The 18,400-nt window shown below is 38.6% G+C and overlaps 1 protein-coding gene across 2 annotated transcripts; it reads right to left on the bottom strand.

Annotated features, from left to right (window-relative positions):
* Nucleotides 1–761: 761 nt before the first annotated feature.
* LOC139126221 (fibroblast growth factor receptor 1-like) lies at nt 762–16,642 on the bottom strand. 2 transcript variants are annotated; one of them, XM_070692268.1, is made up of 11 exons: nt 16,313–16,642; nt 8,445–8,819; nt 7,657–7,755; nt 7,165–7,343; nt 5,800–6,385; nt 5,006–5,122; nt 4,190–4,377; nt 3,543–3,665; nt 2,873–3,084; nt 2,352–2,442; nt 762–2,073 (listed from the first exon to the last, which is right to left on the bottom strand). In XM_070692268.1, exons 1-10 carry the CDS (start codon nt 16,359–16,361, stop codon nt 2,352–2,354), a joined length of 2,019 nt encoding a protein of 672 aa, XP_070548369.1. In that variant the 5' UTR covers nt 16,362–16,642; the 3' UTR covers nt 762–2,073. The 2 variants fall into 2 exon arrangements, with proteins under 2 accessions (XP_070548369.1, XP_070548370.1); XM_070692269.1 differs by having other exon boundaries at nt 763–2,073; nt 7,165–7,337; nt 16,313–16,499.
* Between the last annotated feature and the right edge of the window lie 1,758 nt (nt 16,643–18,400).

Here is an 18,400-nt window from a genome sequence, read left to right as displayed (position 1 = left end):
GTTTACATATACCAACTTTCACTTTCGGAAGGCCAGACCACCATGAAAGAGAATTGTGATTGAACACGATGGAATGCAAATGAAAGGAAATGCTTGAAACTTTAGCAACCAGCAGAACGATGTCAAGTATGATTTCACGGTCAACAGAAATTAGAAAAGAGAAAAAAAGACATCTACAGGGTCACATTCGCTCGACGATATCTATGTGGAAGCCATCACTGCGCATGCATCATCTGCTTGATGGAAACTTTCAAAAATGCAGCTTCATATTAGCATATGCAAAGGTATTTGCTCTACACTGTTTTGTTGTCAAAGGAAATTCTCTGTAACTTTCCTCTTCATCTCAATTTGGGTTTGTCCTACCAGTCTCTTGGTCTGCCATATTATGTTTGTGTTTTGGTCCCGATATCTGTGTGTAGGTCACAATCTCCCGGCAATGTATGTGTGTCAGTGCAAATCAGAGTAAGAGAGAGAGAGTGAGAGAGAGAGTGAGAGAGAGGGGAGGAGAGGAGAGGGAGGGATGGAGGGAGAAATAGATGCAAACGAAGGTACAGAAGTACAGATAGAGATAGAGAGTGTGATACAGATACAGGCAGATGAATGAAAACAGACAAAGAAATACGGTGTCAGAGTAAGATGTAGATTCAGAGCCGGAGTGACAAATGTAGAGCAGTATGTGCGATAATAGATAGAGTGGAAGGACAAACAGAGACACAAAGACAGAACATTGACAACAATGATAATTCAGTAAAGACGTAGAATGATTGTCAAATATTAAAAAATATTTATTCAACATATAAATATAAGATAACATTTTCTCGTACCCCTGTTTAAGAATTGATGCTCTGCATCTAGGGTTCAGACTGATTCTGTTGAAATCATATTTATAAACCTCTGTCACATACATCCGGATCTCTTATCCGCATCCGAATTATGCATAATTTAGCACCAGTTCGACGATTGAGGTCTCAAAGTGACATTATCATAATTAAATGTGAAAAAAGGTCAAATTTGATGTAGCACCGCTATCTATTCTCCTACTTAGATCTTCTTAATTTGACATCAAAGAGGTCAAATAAACAGTATGATTCAAAATGAATAAATCATATACTAGGTTCAAGAAACAAATACAACTGAAATGAAGATAACAATAGGGTCATCATGAAACACTATCTAGTTGTGGTGTTAACTGTCACTATAGCTGTCTCAAATGTCCTTACTACCTTGTTACTCCTTAAATCTAACTACGGACATGAGGTTAGAATAATTTTAATAAGTAATGCACAAATGCAACTGGCAGTGTGGCTGGCGTGCAAGACAAATAAATGTCTAGTCATACTAATCTACATAAATAATATGTACTCTGTAAAAAAATCCTCGTGATGAGATGATAGACACATAGAATCGGTTTGAATGAGAACAGCTTATGGGCTTTATTGATATCGAGCTGCTAAAATGAACCAGGGTACTTTGGATGACAACTTGATCCAAACATGGTAAACCCAACGTCATTTCACGATGCACCCCTGTCATTTGTGTTGTCGCTAGACAACATGCTTGCTCAGCTGATTATTTCAAAAGCGAACTGTATACCACCCATGACATTTTTTTTTGTGAAATAGAATAGGAAAAACATTATTGTCCTCATTCGTATAATAATAAAGTGTGTGACATTCATAAAATATAAAAAAAGAAAGTGTCTGCAATATTGTTGTGTCCTAAAAATAACTTAATAAGTACTATTGAAAGTTTATGTCGAATATATTATATATTTACAAATTTGACAAGCTACTAAAAGCTTAAAGCTTATGACAAAATATAACGCCAAGTATCATCTGTATGGTGAAATAATACAAAGCACCGCACACAAGGCCTATTTGGACTGTTACTGCGAAACCAGGACCGTTGTTATTTACGTGGAATGGCGAATATCCGTTGTTAAACTTCCTCATTGTATTGTACAGACTTCACAACGAGTTTCCTGAAGTGCGAATCGACGGTGTTAATGCAGTCAATATGCAGCTTGTAAACCTTTGATGACCCGAACCTTTATGGAGCAATGGATACGCTTTGCTGTAATAAAATCATAGAAAGTATTAAGCAATGTTAAAAAAATGTTCAATATTTCGATGAGTTGAACCTCGATCTAATGGCAGTTATGGTGATGATGAGGATGATGATTATGGTGATGATGATGATGATGATGATGATGATGATGGTGGTGGTGGTGATGGTGGTGGTGATGATGATGATGACGATGATGATGATGATGATGATGATGATGATCATGATCATGATGATGATCATAAAGTGTAAAATAAAGTTGGTGAATGAATTTCACCAGAACTTACCTAGCTTTTATTTTTGAGGTCAGCGACGAGCCTGGCAAATGATGGTCTCTTCTGGGCATCTCTTTGCCAGCAATTCTTTATGATATTACACCTGCGCCCAAAAAGAAAATCACACACATTATAGTATCACCAAAACCATTCCCTTGCAATATATATAAACAATTCGTCATTATCTTAAAGTGATACTATCTTTCTCTTTAGATACGACACTCCTATTTTGTATGCAACTTAATACTTTTTTCGTTGTAATCATTGAAGTGGGCCTACTGAGAAATATTCAGCGCGATGTTCAGTGCTTGTTTGTGTGTCTCCCCTCGCCGAAACAGCCAAACGATGAGGAAGAGTATGGAAACGCTTCGCATGGGCAGATAGATGGTCAGATTTAAGTGTATTGACATACATAAATACACACGTACACACACACATACACACATACATACATACATACATACATACATACATACATACATACATACATACATACATACATACATACATACTGTGTATGACTATATACTCACAGTCCTTTGTGGCAGTGTTCTGGTACAGGCATTGTGTAGCCCCTTTTCACTTTTCTCCGAACATCTTCACAACTATCCAAGTCTGGATATGGCCTTTTACCAAATGTGACGATTTCCCAAAGTAAGATTCCATAAGACCAGACATCAGACTTAAAGTTGTACACGTTTGATGTTAACGACTCCGGTGCCTCCCAACGAAGTGGAAGCGGTCCCTGACAAATGTAAAGTTAAACACGTGTATTGAGTATCATTGGTGTACCATGCAAGCATGAACTTTTTTTGACGAGAACGACCACAGAAACAATCGTAACAGCAGTTTGTTGAACACTGAAATCAACACTGTACAAGGAATTTGGATCAAGAAAATCACAGAAACAAGCGTATTCCTATTAACACCGAAACAAAGCTGTGCACATGATCTGGATAAGTAACACCAATTAAAATACTCTGTAGCTACAGTTGTACTGGTGTGTAATACTGGGAAAAAACCTAGGAATTATTCACCAGCACTTGAATGGCTCTCATCCGGGAGATATGAATTGCAAATGATTTCTTTTGTAACAGGGTCACTGTATACTCCTCAGAGTAAGCCTGTATGGGGACCAGAAGCAACATGAGGTATGGTAAAAAGAGGAAGTTTGGCTGCTCAGTTGTTATCTTGAAATCTCACCTGTGATTTTGTCACATATTCTTCATTGTTTCCAATGTTTCGAGCAAGTCCAAAGTCAGAAATCTTACAATTTATGTCGCTCGTCACAAGTATGTTTCTTGCTGCCAAATCACGATGTATGCACTGAAAAGAAAACGAGTAGCCTTTCATTAGATATACATCCTAACCAGAAAGTCAGCCATGTGGGTGCAAATATTGGGTGACACGGATCTGAATAAACACCACTTCAAAAACTTACATTTCGTCTTGTTTCGCATTTGAATCTGTGAAGTTGTCACTTTATACTAACGTAGAGAAACCGTTTGAGTCATTAGACAAGTGGGAAATGTAAAAATGTCACCTATAGTATTCAATGACAAAGCTTTAGAAATGCAGCAAGTTGCACCTCTACCGATGTTTTTACGACATCATAAATTTCAATTTGAAATTACCCTTTGTCACAACTCAGTGATTTCATTTCATATGGTGACATGGTCGCTGGAATAGAACGTTGAACGGCAGTGGGGAACATAGTTTGGAAACTGGTACACCAATTGTGTTAAAGTAGTCATGCCGTCATTCGACCGCCCTTTTACATCATTACATGTAATTGCTGATCGTCCACAAATCTGATTTTGCTGTTGACTGTTTTTGCCATGCCTACTTACATTATTCTGATGAAGATAATCCATTCCCTCTGCCACTTGAATTGCAAATTTAATCAGATCCTTGTCTGTCAACGCTCTCCTTTTCTGCATAGAGCCTGTAACTGAATTAGAGTTGACTGGACGGTTCTTTCGCAGATAATTCTTCAGTGATCCGTTTGATACATACTCAACGATGACGTAGATTGGATCTGAAAAAAACACATAGACCTTGCTTCATATGTTGACAGGTGTCTTTGTCAAACTAAAAAGACCTTGTATTTTTTCCGTTTATTATAAGCTTATTGATATTGGTCATATTTCTGTCGCAGAAAGAGATATGTTTTCTTCTTAAATGTGATTCTGATGCTCTGCACAGCCCGCTGTTTATCTAATCTAACAAGGATGGTAAATTTTATCGAGGATGAACTTCAAATGTGACCCAGTATTATGTTATTATACAACACGGACATGTCAAATAATTACCATAGAATTATTGGTTTATTGTACAACTGATGTATTGACGATACCTATCTTACGATAAGAAATTATGCTTGCAACGCACTAGTTATGTATGACTTACTTATCATGTTATACAAACACATCGCCAGAGAAATTCAATTTCGTATTCTAAATCTAAGAATATCGTTCTTCTTGAGTTAAAGACACACCTGAAGACCATTGGGTCCAATTAGCCTCCATACCTCATGAAATTGGGACCTCCAAGAGTATTATTTGCAAAATTGTTGTTGTTTTCATTTTGAAATCGTAGAACTAAACAATTGTTGTCATATCGTTCGTGTGCACTCGGTGAGTCATATAAAAGCACAGGTCTCTTACCTTCCTTCGGTAATGTACAACTCGCTAGCAGCCGCACTACTCTTGGATGTGGTTTGAGTTTCTTCATAACATCCAGTTCACGTATCAAGTCTTTATACTCCTCGGCACTGATACAAGCTAGAAGAAGAACATGAACGGTAGTATATGCCTAAAGATCACCGCACTAGTGCTCCCTGAAATAAGTAAGTTTTTTATTCATATCCACGTTCTTTTCCAGATGCTCTTCTGATGTAAGAGTCACGATTGGTCAAATCTTTGTTTTAATGAAAATTCATTTAAGAATAATTATCGATAATTATCATTTTTACTCAAACTAAAAACTTCATTTTACGATGAGTGATAAATAAAATTTTAATGCTTATTTCTATAATAGCATCAACAAATTTCAATGGAATTGAAGGAGAAATAAAATGCAGATTATGTCCGTTTTTCGGCTCTCCAAACATGTAAGCTTATTTTCGTCATTGTCAACACATTCTCATTGTAATGAAGTCAACTTTCCGTAGGTAATTGATCGACCGGCAGAAAATAATATAAAGAACAAGCAACGATAAGAATTAAACAGATGAAATTGTACCATTGTGGTTATGAGAGATACACCTATGAGTCACAACGAAAACCAGGCGTTTAAAGCAATGCATCTTTGTTCATCTACAAGATGAAAATCAAGAGAAAGGATGGACGCAGTCCAAACCTACATATGTGTTACCTGAAAGCAATAGCAGGCTAATCAAGACGAGGTCCCATCGGCTGATAAAGCTTTAATAAGGGAAACAGGATTTGATCAATCGTACCTGGAAGTATTTTGATGGCCACGTCTTTGCGTCCGTTCTTGGCTGGAAGTCTTAAGCATCCCTTAAAGACTTTGCCGAAACGACCTTCACCAAGCTGTTCCTCTACTACGATATCGGAGCGCGATACTTCACGGTCATGTTCTACATGCACGTAGCTAGATGTTAGAGGGCGATCGACCAATGATTCTTCGCTAGTTGTGGTACCACTTGACGCTGTCGATGTCGCATCATCTTCAGCAGGCAAGGTCACTTCTAAGATACCGCCCTCCTTAGATTCGGTCATTTCTGCCGAGCCACCACTATGTTTCCCAAAATCTGAATAACTCGGTGTAGAACGTTGCTGATACTCCTCGATCAAATGTACATTTTGGTCAGATGAGATAAAACCACTTTCCGGGCTGGCAATGATGTTAGACTCAAGCAGTGTTGATGTTATACTACATTCGGTTGCATCTATCACCGTTGTAAAGGTTGTTTTGTCTTCGCCCACCTGTTCATTGTCGTTGGCATATTTACCGAGCCTGGATTCTGCTTCATGTTGGTTTACAAAGGCTTGGTTTTCGACATCAGTGATAGCGGTCGTCGCCTGTAGTTGATGATACGATACAAAAACAAACAAGAAACATAGTCTATTGGTTATTTTGTTTAAGGAGGTTAAAACCTAATAGCGAGTGTTAGCATATCGTAGAATCTACAGTTGTCTGACTGAGAGTAACTATAAATTATCATGCTGTGGTTATTTGGTAAAGAGAGGGCTGGTTTTTATTTGCTTTCGATGATTCGTAATTGAATAGAATTGAATTCTTTCAGAGAAAAGGCTTATCTGTATGAGTGAGTGAGTTAGTGACGGCGGTTACGAACTTTGGAAGTTACAAAATAAAAAAGTCAACACAGGAAGAAGCAAGCGAAGCATGTTTTGAACTTCCGAGTCTCAAATGAAAACAGGCATGTGCATTAATTCCCGTGTTCTTTGTTACATTAGTTATCACAATATAAAATCACAGCAAATTTTCTGACATGAAGCAGATGTTTTAAATAAATATAGTGAAATGGAACGACTACTCAAAAGCGGAATTTCCTGTACTAAATAAAATGCAGTGAAACCTGTCTAAACCGAACCCTGTCTAAACTGGAAACCTGTTTAAACTGAACTCTTTTCCCAGTTCCATTCCAATAGAACTCTATGTTAAAAGGACTTCTGTAAACCAAACGTGACCTCTCCAACCAAACAATTTTCTCCGTCCCTGAACGGTTCAGTTTAGACAGGTTTTACTGTACATTGGAAGCCTAAGTGTTTCGTCATATTTAATGCTTGCAGAACCCTGTGATCAGGAAAATGTATCAAATCTATGGCGATGAACTTACATATCTTGGATATGTTCGCCTCCAACACCAAATGCTGCCTGCAATTAGAATCACTATGACAACACAGGTTGCTGCTATCAATATCATCATGCCTTTCATGTGAAACTTCTGTTTGAATCCGTCGGAGGACAACATGGGGGACATCTTGCGTCGTGACGTCACTGATAATGAGTCTGTAACTGGAACAAAGTATTGATATAAGTAAACATAAAATATAAAGAAATTCCGTGTACCCACATTTACTAGGGAGTACTTTTTTCGCTTTACAAAATGAATTGTAATTCACGGAATGAGTACAAAAGGATGCATTTGTGTAGGTCGGTGAATTTTCGAGGTGAAATTTCTGTGCGTTATATAATAAACCTGAAGCATGGCGATGATGCAGTGCTGTCGAAGACAACGAAATTTAAGGATGAAACAGTCCCGTGAAATGTTACTTACAGTGATTTCCCTATGACTCAAATTAAACTTCACTGTGTGGCATTCACTTACCTGTTTGTATCTTGACAGTTGGATCAAATTTGACCACAGTAGAAATCGACTGCTTTCCGAAGCTTGATTTAGAGGATATAGGAAGATCATTCATCGGATCTGATAAGGTAGAAACGAACAGGCATTTAAATTGTTATCCCAAGGCATGTCGAATTTCATAATTGTACTACTGTAAAACGCGGATGCCCTGGCTGACAGTAGCCTTAACTTAGCTATCATTTACGATATGGGTTTAAATCATTGACGATTGTGCATGGCGTCAACCTTTGACAGAGTAAATAGCGAGATCCACAATAACAACAACATGGATGGAGAATATTCATCTGAATCAGGCGACAATTCTGGCATTGATGAATCTATAATGTCCTCTTGCTATTGGTCATACACAATGGTGAATAGTTAGATGAATAAACGAGACAAGAAATCGGCAAAACTTTTACAATGCGAGGGAGAAAGCATGTGATACTACTTGGAACTATTTCTGAGAATTGAATTGCTGAAGGCTACACATTGAAGAATGCAATACTTTAACTGAGTTGGTTAATTAGGTAAAACTGTATTCTCAATGTTTGAATTTTTTTGCGATTTTGCCAATGGTTATTCATCCTACTTTCTACCCAAATGGGCAAATGACGATACTTTGCTTATTACTTTTTTGGAGAGATAAAGTGCATGGCAATACCGGTATACAATTGTATTGTAATTTTTTCGAGTTGGTCAATCCCAGGTTACGGTGAATAGTTCCTGTAAACATAGCTACGAAGAAGGCAATGCAGCTGTTTACTTACCTGTAACGTAAAGTTTGACAAACGTTACTTGTGTATGGTATGGATGGTTGTGGCTGGTTGCTTCAGTCAGCTTGTAATTCACGATGCATTTGTACAGGCACTCGTCAGCTGGCTGCACACTACGTATGACAAGTGAATATTGACTGGTGATGGTATAACGCTCTGGGTCGGTGGTAGACACTGTATTAGAGGCAGACGCTACAGTGAACCAACCATTGTCCTCTTTCCATTTGTTCCATGTGGCTGTCATACTCTGGTAGTTAAATGCCGGCTTTTCATGGGGACAGTGAAGGACTGCATCATTTCCAACTTGAACTGTCGCAGTTTGATCCACTTTCGGTTGGTAGCTTGAAGCACTGACCGTGGTGAGGATACCTAGTTGACATAAAATACGGGTAGGAAGGTGATAAGCTCTCCATGAACCAGGTAATCGAAGTACATATGGATATTCACCATGACAAAGTTAAATCACCGCATCACGACATACTCCATGTTAATTTTTAGAACACTTCTTTAACAGTTGGGCGATATCTCATATCCAAGACATTTCACAAATCAAGCTAGCTAAGTGTAACTAAACAGCGATAATGTCATATCTTGACGTTAGACGAAATATTCCCTTGTTTTGAAGCATTGCATGACGCAATGAAAGATCATTTATTTCATAAAGGCATTTGTTTGGACAGTGAAGAAAAGTTACTGAAGTATTCACTGACCATTTTCTACCGACTGAAAGCCTTAATAATATAGAAAATTAGAATTAGTTGAGTCATTTTTTGTTTATCACTAGGTCCTCCCTACAATTTTATTGTGTTTGTTTATAATTTACTGATTATATGTTCATGTCAGGTTCAAATGCAAAGTCACTGGATTAATCAATCACAATAACACTTCACCTAATTGACAATTGTGCGGTGTCCTAGCTTCAAATCTAGTAGTTAGGTCGACACGATATCAATTCGTTATCAATATATGCAGTTACAATGCAACAATTGGCAAAGTTGCAAATCCATCATATCGTGGCTTGTTTCGCTTCCTGTTTTTTTGGGGGGAGTCAATTAAATTTACGTATTGTATTCATGTAAGATGCAATGAATCCGTGACAAATTACGTCCACTCCTTCTGATGTCGTGATTCTTGATATATCATATTCTAAAACACTTGTTTTGACATTTTCGATTTGAAATTTCGATGATCTAAGTCGTGACAATGCCCCAGTCCTCAAACGTTCACAGTGAATAAAACAGAAGGCAGATGCACGACATCCTTCTTTTTATATATATCAATACAACGGCACCAGTCTTTAAATCAAATAAGTCAAAACGTCTTTTTAGCGTGACCAATCACGTCCAGGTGATGTGTCATCTTTCAGCTGTTCTTGGCTATCATCGTGCCAACTATATCATTGGGCACATTGCTTTTATTCCTTCTGGCCTATACAAATTTAATATTCGATAAGGTACACTTCTTGCATGTGAGTTTGACCCTGGTTTGACCCAGACTTTGACCCACAGCGCCCTCTATCGTTAGTTTGATGGAAACGGGGCAGAATCATCATTGCTAAAAAGGTTTCGCTAGAGATTGAGATTGTTTAATGTTTCTTGTACCGTGGACGAAAACGACAATTCTCCGCGCTGTGTCAATATCTTCGCACTGTGTAAAAATCTCCGCGCTGTGGGAAATTTATCTCCGTGCTGTGTAATCTCCCCGATGTCGGAAATTCTCCGCGCTGTTGTAGGGAAACCTAAGTCTAGGGAGTGTCACCATTTATCCCCTGTAAAATCCACCTTGAATAAAATGCAGATCAAATTTGCCACATGTTTGCACCCGCCAGCGACTGCAGCGCGACGAAGGAGACTTTGAAGTAGACGACATTTACGAAAATAAACTCGAAATCCCATGGGCGCGAAAGGGCTCATGGGAGGAGCGTGCGTGACGTCATCGGCGATACATGAGCGTGTGTGATAGTAAAAAACAGAGGATAAAAACTGCAACAAGTTAAAACAAATGCAGTAAAATACTGACCGACCAGCGGGAAATAAAACAATTGCAAAGCACAGAGAATAAAAACGCAGAGGTTTCGAGTGCGACACTGACGAAGGGTCGCACCCGAAACGTCTGCGTTTTTATTCTCTGTGCTTTGCAAGTGTTTTACTTCCCGCTGGTCGGTCAGTATTTTACTGCATTTGTTTTAACTTGTTGCAGTTTTTATCCTCTGCGTTTTAGCAAGTATTATTATCTCTCGCTGGTCGGCCTAATTTTTTACTGTATTATTTTTCACTTGCTGCAGTTTTATCCCTCTTTTGAGGTCGTTTGTAATTTTTATCGTGTGTGACAGCTTACCGTAGCATTGGAGTCTATGACTGTCTAGTATAGTTCTGCATGTTACAACTTTTTAATGCTCAGTAGAATGAAAAATGAATTAAGTGCAGTTGGGTGCAAAAACGACTAAAGGAAGAACAAAAACGGTGTTAGTTTTTACCGTTTTCCCACAGAGCAGCTCCTTCGAAGACAGTGGCTAAAGAAAGTCCGGCGAGTCGGAGGTAATAGGGCAGAAAATGTTAAAAACTGTCAAGATACTAAGTTATGTTCTGCACCTTTCAAAGGTCTGCAAAATCGCCGATATAAACCGATAAATATGGGCAATTTCGGGACTACACCTCAGCCTAGAACGACTTTTTGCCTATCGTTTCTTGGCACGCTGAGAAATAGCTGATATTTACCCTATAAATATCGGCAATTCCGAGACTCTTAATATCGATACCAGACGATCACACTAGATTTCCTTGCACTGTGTCTCGGCACGCCTAGTCTTCAAAATCACCAATATTAACCCGATAAATATAGGCGATTTCGGACTTTAACTCTGATACTAGACGATACTTTGTCAAATCGTGGGTAAATATCCAATGTATATCGGAGATTTAACCACCTAAGGGAGCATTCGTTTTTACGGGGAGGGGTCGGTGGAATTTGAGGGACAAATGAAAATGTAAGTTACCCCCTCCAAATCAAATTTCTAAAATTAAACCCCCCCCCCCTCAATTCATCAATTGTAAAATGTGACCCCTCAAAAAATCATCAGATTTGATTCATTAAACCTTCGCACCCTATGGCCCTGGGCTGAAAAAATTAGGCCCTTCAAAAGTGTTTGCAAGAAAAAGAGCTACCCACCCCTTGAATTTTCATGCACAAAAAACAGCGACCATCCCCCAGATGTCACAGTCCGTATCAATAATATCTTAATTGAATTATAATTTCCCATTTGACCTTTGACCTTTCAAAGAATCCTTTTTGAACTTTACAAATAATCACTGGGTTAAATTGTCATATTGGTTTTTCAGATCTGCTCCTTTAAATATAATATTCTCGTCACGTACATTTATATCAATTGTCAATTTTTTTAAAACACTGATTTTAATAGCTACTTTTGTATAATTGTAAAAAATATATTCAAAATTTTCTCACATACCACAATTTAAAGAGAATCAACATTTTTGGTGACGTTCCAAAATCAAATTTCTTGCACACACATGAACTTGTAATCGCCCTAGTCTAATCAAGAACGTTAATGTCAATAATCAAGAGTCTATGAAAACACAGATTTAGCTAGTTTTGTATTTAAAGAAAATTATTCATAGCTTCTCATAGACTACTCATAGATTTTGTATGAAGGACCAAGTAACATTTCTGTGAAATTCAAAAGTCAAATTTTTTCCATAACTCCATACAAACCTTTGTAAAATTTGACCCCCTTCCAATCATTGATTGCAAAATTTGACCCCCCCTTAAAAACGGTTTCGTAAAAGTCACCCCCCTGATTTCCATCGACCCCCTCCCTGTAAAAAACGAATGCTCCCTAACAGATCTGACCACCCGACTACCTCTGTCCGACTCTTAGTTCAAAAATAGCATCCATGGCCGGTAGTCAAGAATCCTGCATGTTTTACATTATTAAATTTATTCATGCAAGAAATACATTTTTACATTTAAAGCATTTTTTCATTAAATGTCCACACGAAACTCCATACACATAATTACTAGCGGGACTTCGTTGAAAGGACCGATCGGATAACATCGTGAGTTTCCGGGAAGGCCTTGAAATACATTCTTGACATGTAGGCTTTAAAAAAAATTACTTGACGATCGGGACTTGGACAGAGGACCGATCGGACATCATCGGGAGTTTTGGCTGGTCTTCCACGAAATACATTATTTACAGCGATAGACGATACTCATAACTGGATTGTCCATATCGCGGGTATCGAAGATTTCATTACTTTACAGATCTGAGCAAGCACGACTTCCTCAGTTCGACCCCAAATTCGAAAAACGGACGATACTACAGATTTTTCAAATCGCGGTAAATACTTTTCGATATATATCGGAGATTTCGCAACCTTAAAGATCTGGCAAAGCTCGCGCGAAAACCAGCCTTGCAAACAAAGGAACATCGCGATGTAACAGTCTATAATTAACATTATTTCTAACAACCACTCGGCTATTTACTATCGACGATGAATATTTTCTATCCTGTAAATATTTTTCTTTTTTCTCATCAGATTTGTTTCATATTTTATAATTTTCTCTGGTTGCACTCCTCGATGAACGTCGACTTTAGAAGTTCGATATCGCGATGCTCTTTTGTTCATGTTGTTTGCAGCGCTGGTTTTCGCCCGACTGCTCATGGGTTGAATTAGATTACAACCATTTTCAGTTACAGATAGCGAAGCCACAGCAGTGAACTGCAAAAAAACTGGTCACACTAATTACGAACGCTTCCCCCGCATATAGGCCTAGAGAGAAAATTGGGCTCTGCGTAAATTTACAAGCGCAGCTAAGCACATCATGTACCTAAGCGAGGTGGGTGTGCTCGAAAAAGTAGATCAATGCAAGTTTTGGATTCAAAATCGGCTGTTTCGGCGGAGAAACTGCGGGCCGTATTTCCGAGGTGCTACCAGCGATTTTGTCTATGGCAGTCAGCCGGGCTATGGTGGGAGGCCGTATAACGCCGTAACACACAGCCATGCAGAGCTACGTTAAATGCGGCCGTACCCTTCTCAGTACACACCCGTCGTACTGACATTTGTTTAGCAGTGCTGTTTCGTTTATGAGTGTTTTCTTTCGCTGTTTTCGCATTCTGGTAGCTAGCAAGCATATAAAAACTGGAAACTAACATCGACCGCACAACAACTCCGTGGATACGTACAGCTACCCTGTATCCCGCACACGAGTACGTTGGTGCTCCAATGAAAGCCTGTCAACAGCTGCAGCTGCGACCGGCCGCCCGTGCTGGGTGATCTCATTACCGTGCTCGAGCTTGACTGGTACATTTTATAACTAGCGAAATTTTAGTTTTTTTAAAATCTTGATGGTCGTAATGTGACGTTCATAAAATAATTTGTATATATATGACATCTTTAACAATTTGAAAAAATGAAAGATTAAAGTTGGTGCTGTAGCAAAGCCTTTTTAGCAACATGATTGCCATGTATTCTGCCCCGTTTCCATCAAATTAACGATAGAGGGCGCTTTGGGTCAAACTCTGGGTCAAACCAGGGTCAAACTCACATGCAAGAAGGGTACCTTATCGAATATTAAATTTGTATAGGCCAGAAGGAATAAAAGCAATGTGCCCAATGATATAGTTGGCACGATGATAGCCCAGAACAGCTGAAAGATGACACATCACCTGGACGTGATTGGTCACGCTAAAAAGACGTTTTGACTTATTTGATTTAAAGACTGGTGCCGTTGTATTGATATATATAAAAAGAAGGATGTCGTGCATCTGCCTTCTGTTTTATTCACTGTGAACGTTTGAGGACTGGGGCATTGTCACGACTCAGATCATCAACATTTCAAATCGAAAATGTCAAAACAAGTGTTTTAGAATATGATATATCAAGAATCACGACATCAGAAGGAGTGGACGTAATTTGTCACGGATTCAATGGCCATCATTTTAGCACAAAATAAGGAATTATGGAAGTCACTCAAAATAATTTTTCTTGACGCCCAGTGCGACTGTCAACTTTTTGTGCAATCAGACTGTCTAACATCTACAAGAAACGACTTTTCATTTCTTTGAGAAATCGTTCATTTTTTTGTGATTCTCATTTTTGCACGACCACGTCATCGTCACAGATGCAAAATGGAGCACTGAACGTGCAACGTATCAGAATTCATAGTAGGCCGTGTTTGCCAGTCGCAGACTCTGATGGTCCGATGAACAAAGAGGGTATATAGGAAGCATTGAATGCCGTCTCTATTATACCTTATGCATAAATTCTTTGTACACCATTCGCAAAATGCCCCCGAGCGATACCTGAAAGTAAGTGCCTGGTTTCCAGGTTAACAGACTTTGCCGTTTTCACCTTGCAAATATTCTCATGGGTTAGAGTATGAAATTTTATTAGCATCGAGTGTGCATATATACTATCACAAAGTGTGAGATGAAGACTTTTAGTGTTATTTGTTACCCTTTACTACTTGCCTCTCCGATCGGTCAAGGAATCCATAGCTTTCTTACATGAAAATTTCCTCAGGTTAACGCACGCTACATTCTGTTTCCCTGGGGTTTTGTGACTCAGTGGTCGTGTGGGTGAAAGTTCATAGGATAAAATACAAAGTGGTCACAAAGACATAACGGTGCACTCCGATTGTAGTAATGACATAAAAATAATTTTCACAATCTAGCGCAGGATTGTAGGGATTGCCTTTCCTTCGTCTAAAAGCTGCATAAATACATACAAACTATTGCTAAATTTAAATTTTATGATTTTCACTATTGCATTGGCGATGTTTTCAATTAATGTGGCATTGACTTCCGACATTTACGTCGAAATCTAGCATGGCAATTGACTTCCCGTTTCCACAGCGCATAGTGTTTACAAGCACCAAGCCACTGTTTACCTAAGTCAGTGATTGATTGCCTCACACGCGTAGCGTAGCCGGAATGAAAAGATCTGGGTTTTTCACTAGTCTATAAAAAGCTACAAGCGACTCTAGTGTAGTGGTATTCAGTCAGTGCTCGGTTCAAAGTGTGAATGGGTCAAGTCACTATGAAAATGTAAACAAGCTGCCGACACACTCTGCTGCTGTCTGTAGGTGTTGTTAAATGCTACGGTGACGATAATGCGGCTCTCAGAGTGATTTTTGCTATGAGAAATACCTTTCCGTGCATAGTGGGGCGAAATTAGTCACAAGGGCCATGTCGCAGTTGAATATATAGTAACCATTCGAGAATCTTCGAATCATCATACCTTTCAAGGACGTATATCCTTGTCAGAGTACAAGTATTAAGCTTGGCTGTACACGCATTCGTGCATTTAATAATCGAACTCTTTCAGTTATCACATAAAGGATGTACCATAAATAAATTCTAGTAATCATAGGAAATCAGTTTCAGAATCTGATAATTATACATTTTTGTGTAACAGGGCCTGCACTTTTTTCTACCGGGGTTGATATTCTAGTCATTTAAATTTGGTAGATGTCATAAAAGCATGTCAAAATAATGAAGGGAACAGCTATGCAAATTTAGTGTACATGAACAACTTGAAGAAGAACTTGCGATGAGTTATACAAATGGTGATGCCATCATTAAAATTAACTAAAAGATCTGGGGAGCCCTGTGTTTGTGATGTTTATCGTTAAGTTACATTTAAATTTGAAAAGTTGCAGTGAAAAACGGAGTACACAATTTACTACGACACTAAAAACCTCACAGATGGCCTCCTTTACATACTTTTCTGAATGGGCCAGGGGTCAGTTAGTTTAGCGTTTTGTCGAACTGGCGCAGAGTTTACAAAAGGATTCGTGAACAAAATGTAACCGCTCCTATTGAGTTTGGCATTGCAACTTACCGGTCACCATCAGCAATAGACTCCAATTCATCTTGTAATTCACCATCATTGCAGACAGACACGCCTTGTCACTGTAGTGGTGTACAAACTTGCGCTGATGGCCAAGTCTCTGCTACCTGTCGTCACCTTGCGATGAATGCATCTGATATTTTTGTGTGGAACTTCACTATTTTTAAATCAGGATCCCGAAACAGAACAGTCTTCAAAACTTTTTGTCATTTCATATGCAAATTACGATAGGACGCTGGAAATACCGTCAGAGTGGATAAACCATGGCAGTTAAATCAGATCTGTTTACTCTGCTCTTACCATCGGACCGTACGTAATCACAACGTTACTGTGGAAGCTTTGTATCTCTTTATGGTTAATAATTAACAAACAAACAAGAGCTTTGTTGACATACTGCCACTGCGTTCCCTTCAAATGCAGCATCTACACGTGCGCATTCCTCGCCACTTTGTCTCGCCTACATTTTTGTGTGGATGATACCTTTGTGTGTGTGTCTATATATATATATATATATATATATATATATATATATATATATATATATATATTATATATATATATATTATGTATGTATGTATGTATGTATGTATGTATGTATGTATGTATGTATGTATGTATGTATGTATGTATGTATGTATGTATGCATATTCATCCATTCAAGCATTCCGAACGAGGGTGACGTCATCGAAGACTCGGGTTTCCCCAACACAGCGGCAGTATACAGGCGAGGAGGGGTACAGCTATGTTGGGGGAAACCCGAGGCTTCACTGACGTCACACTCGCTAGGAATACTACGAGATTGTATCTTTATCACATACATAGACTCAATAATTTGAAATCAGAATACAAAACTATTTGTCAGAGTGCTGCAGTAATATTTCCAAACGTTTTTTCTCCGTCGGATATTCCCGCAAAATTCAAATGGATATAGTTGTCACCTTTGAGGAGAGGTAAAAAGACGATGGCCTTATATTGTTAAGACGCAGTATTTATGTGAGGGTAAAGTGATACCGTCGGAAAATGCTTAGAAATCTGGATGTTGTGCACACAGTCGCCGTTTGTACATCACATTGTTGCTTGTTATCTATGAAAGGTGAGCGCACAAGCGAAAATTAAAAGGCGTAAGGTACGATGCAGTGTGAAAATCGCTAGATTTATAGTGTTCATAACACTTCAAAACTCTTTGAAATGGGGGGAGGGCTCACTTGAGCCTTGCCGTAATTATGAATGGAACAAAATCAATAAACTATAACATTAAACAAAGCAGAACAAAAAACATGAAATATTCGTCATTTAATGTTTATTGTAGCCGGCTATCGCTTGTTTCCAACTTAAGTGAATGCACTTCGCCTTGACCTGGTTCAGGCCGCGGTTCAAGTCTCGTAATCGACATTACAGACTCGTGTCACTGCAGTAATCTACGTAGCACCTGTAAACTTTCTTCCTGTACCTCCCTGACAAAGTGTCTCCCTGAAGTGTAATGTCAATCACGGTCCCTCCCCCCCTCCTTGGTGGAGGGACTGTGTGTCAATCAATTCCTTTGTCGATGCGAAACTTTTTTTCAGTTTCTTGACAGCATTATTTTTAGATTTTAGTATATTCGATTCTTACTATTCAGTAATAAATTTTTCAACACCGATTTATGGCTTGCTTGACGAGCTGGTACTTGTAGTGGCAGACGAGAGTGCCGACGTTTTTGCGAAATTAAGAAATGGAGAAAAGGCCACTTTCATAGTTATCCGTATATGTAGATTTTCATAATTAAATATGTATTGCAATGTCACAAAAATTCTGCCGAACTCACTAAATGTTCATCAAAGCGATAACGAAGCTGTAGAAAAACATCAGATCTTACAGACTGTATCACCCTACTTCTGACGTCAGAAGTAGAGTGATACGGAAATTCAGCTTCACGACAGACATTAAAGTCTCTTTTCATCCTCTATTCTGCAAACAATGATAAATAGATACTGTGTTAAAACGGGAAGTTTAATACACAGTGCACCTTGATAAGACTACACCAGGGTGAGTATAATTGATGGAATGAAATACCAAGTTGTTATATTCTGCAGAGGTTCG

Source organism: Ptychodera flava (genome assembly GCF_041260155.1).
Source record: "Ptychodera flava strain L36383 chromosome 3 unlocalized genomic scaffold, AS_Pfla_20210202 Scaffold_27__1_contigs__length_13241970_pilon, whole genome shotgun sequence".
NCBI classification, from domain to species: Eukaryota; Metazoa; Hemichordata; class Enteropneusta; family Ptychoderidae; genus Ptychodera; species Ptychodera flava.
Note: the sequence above shows the minus strand (reverse complement) of the source record. Positions and strands in the feature narration are given on the sequence as shown.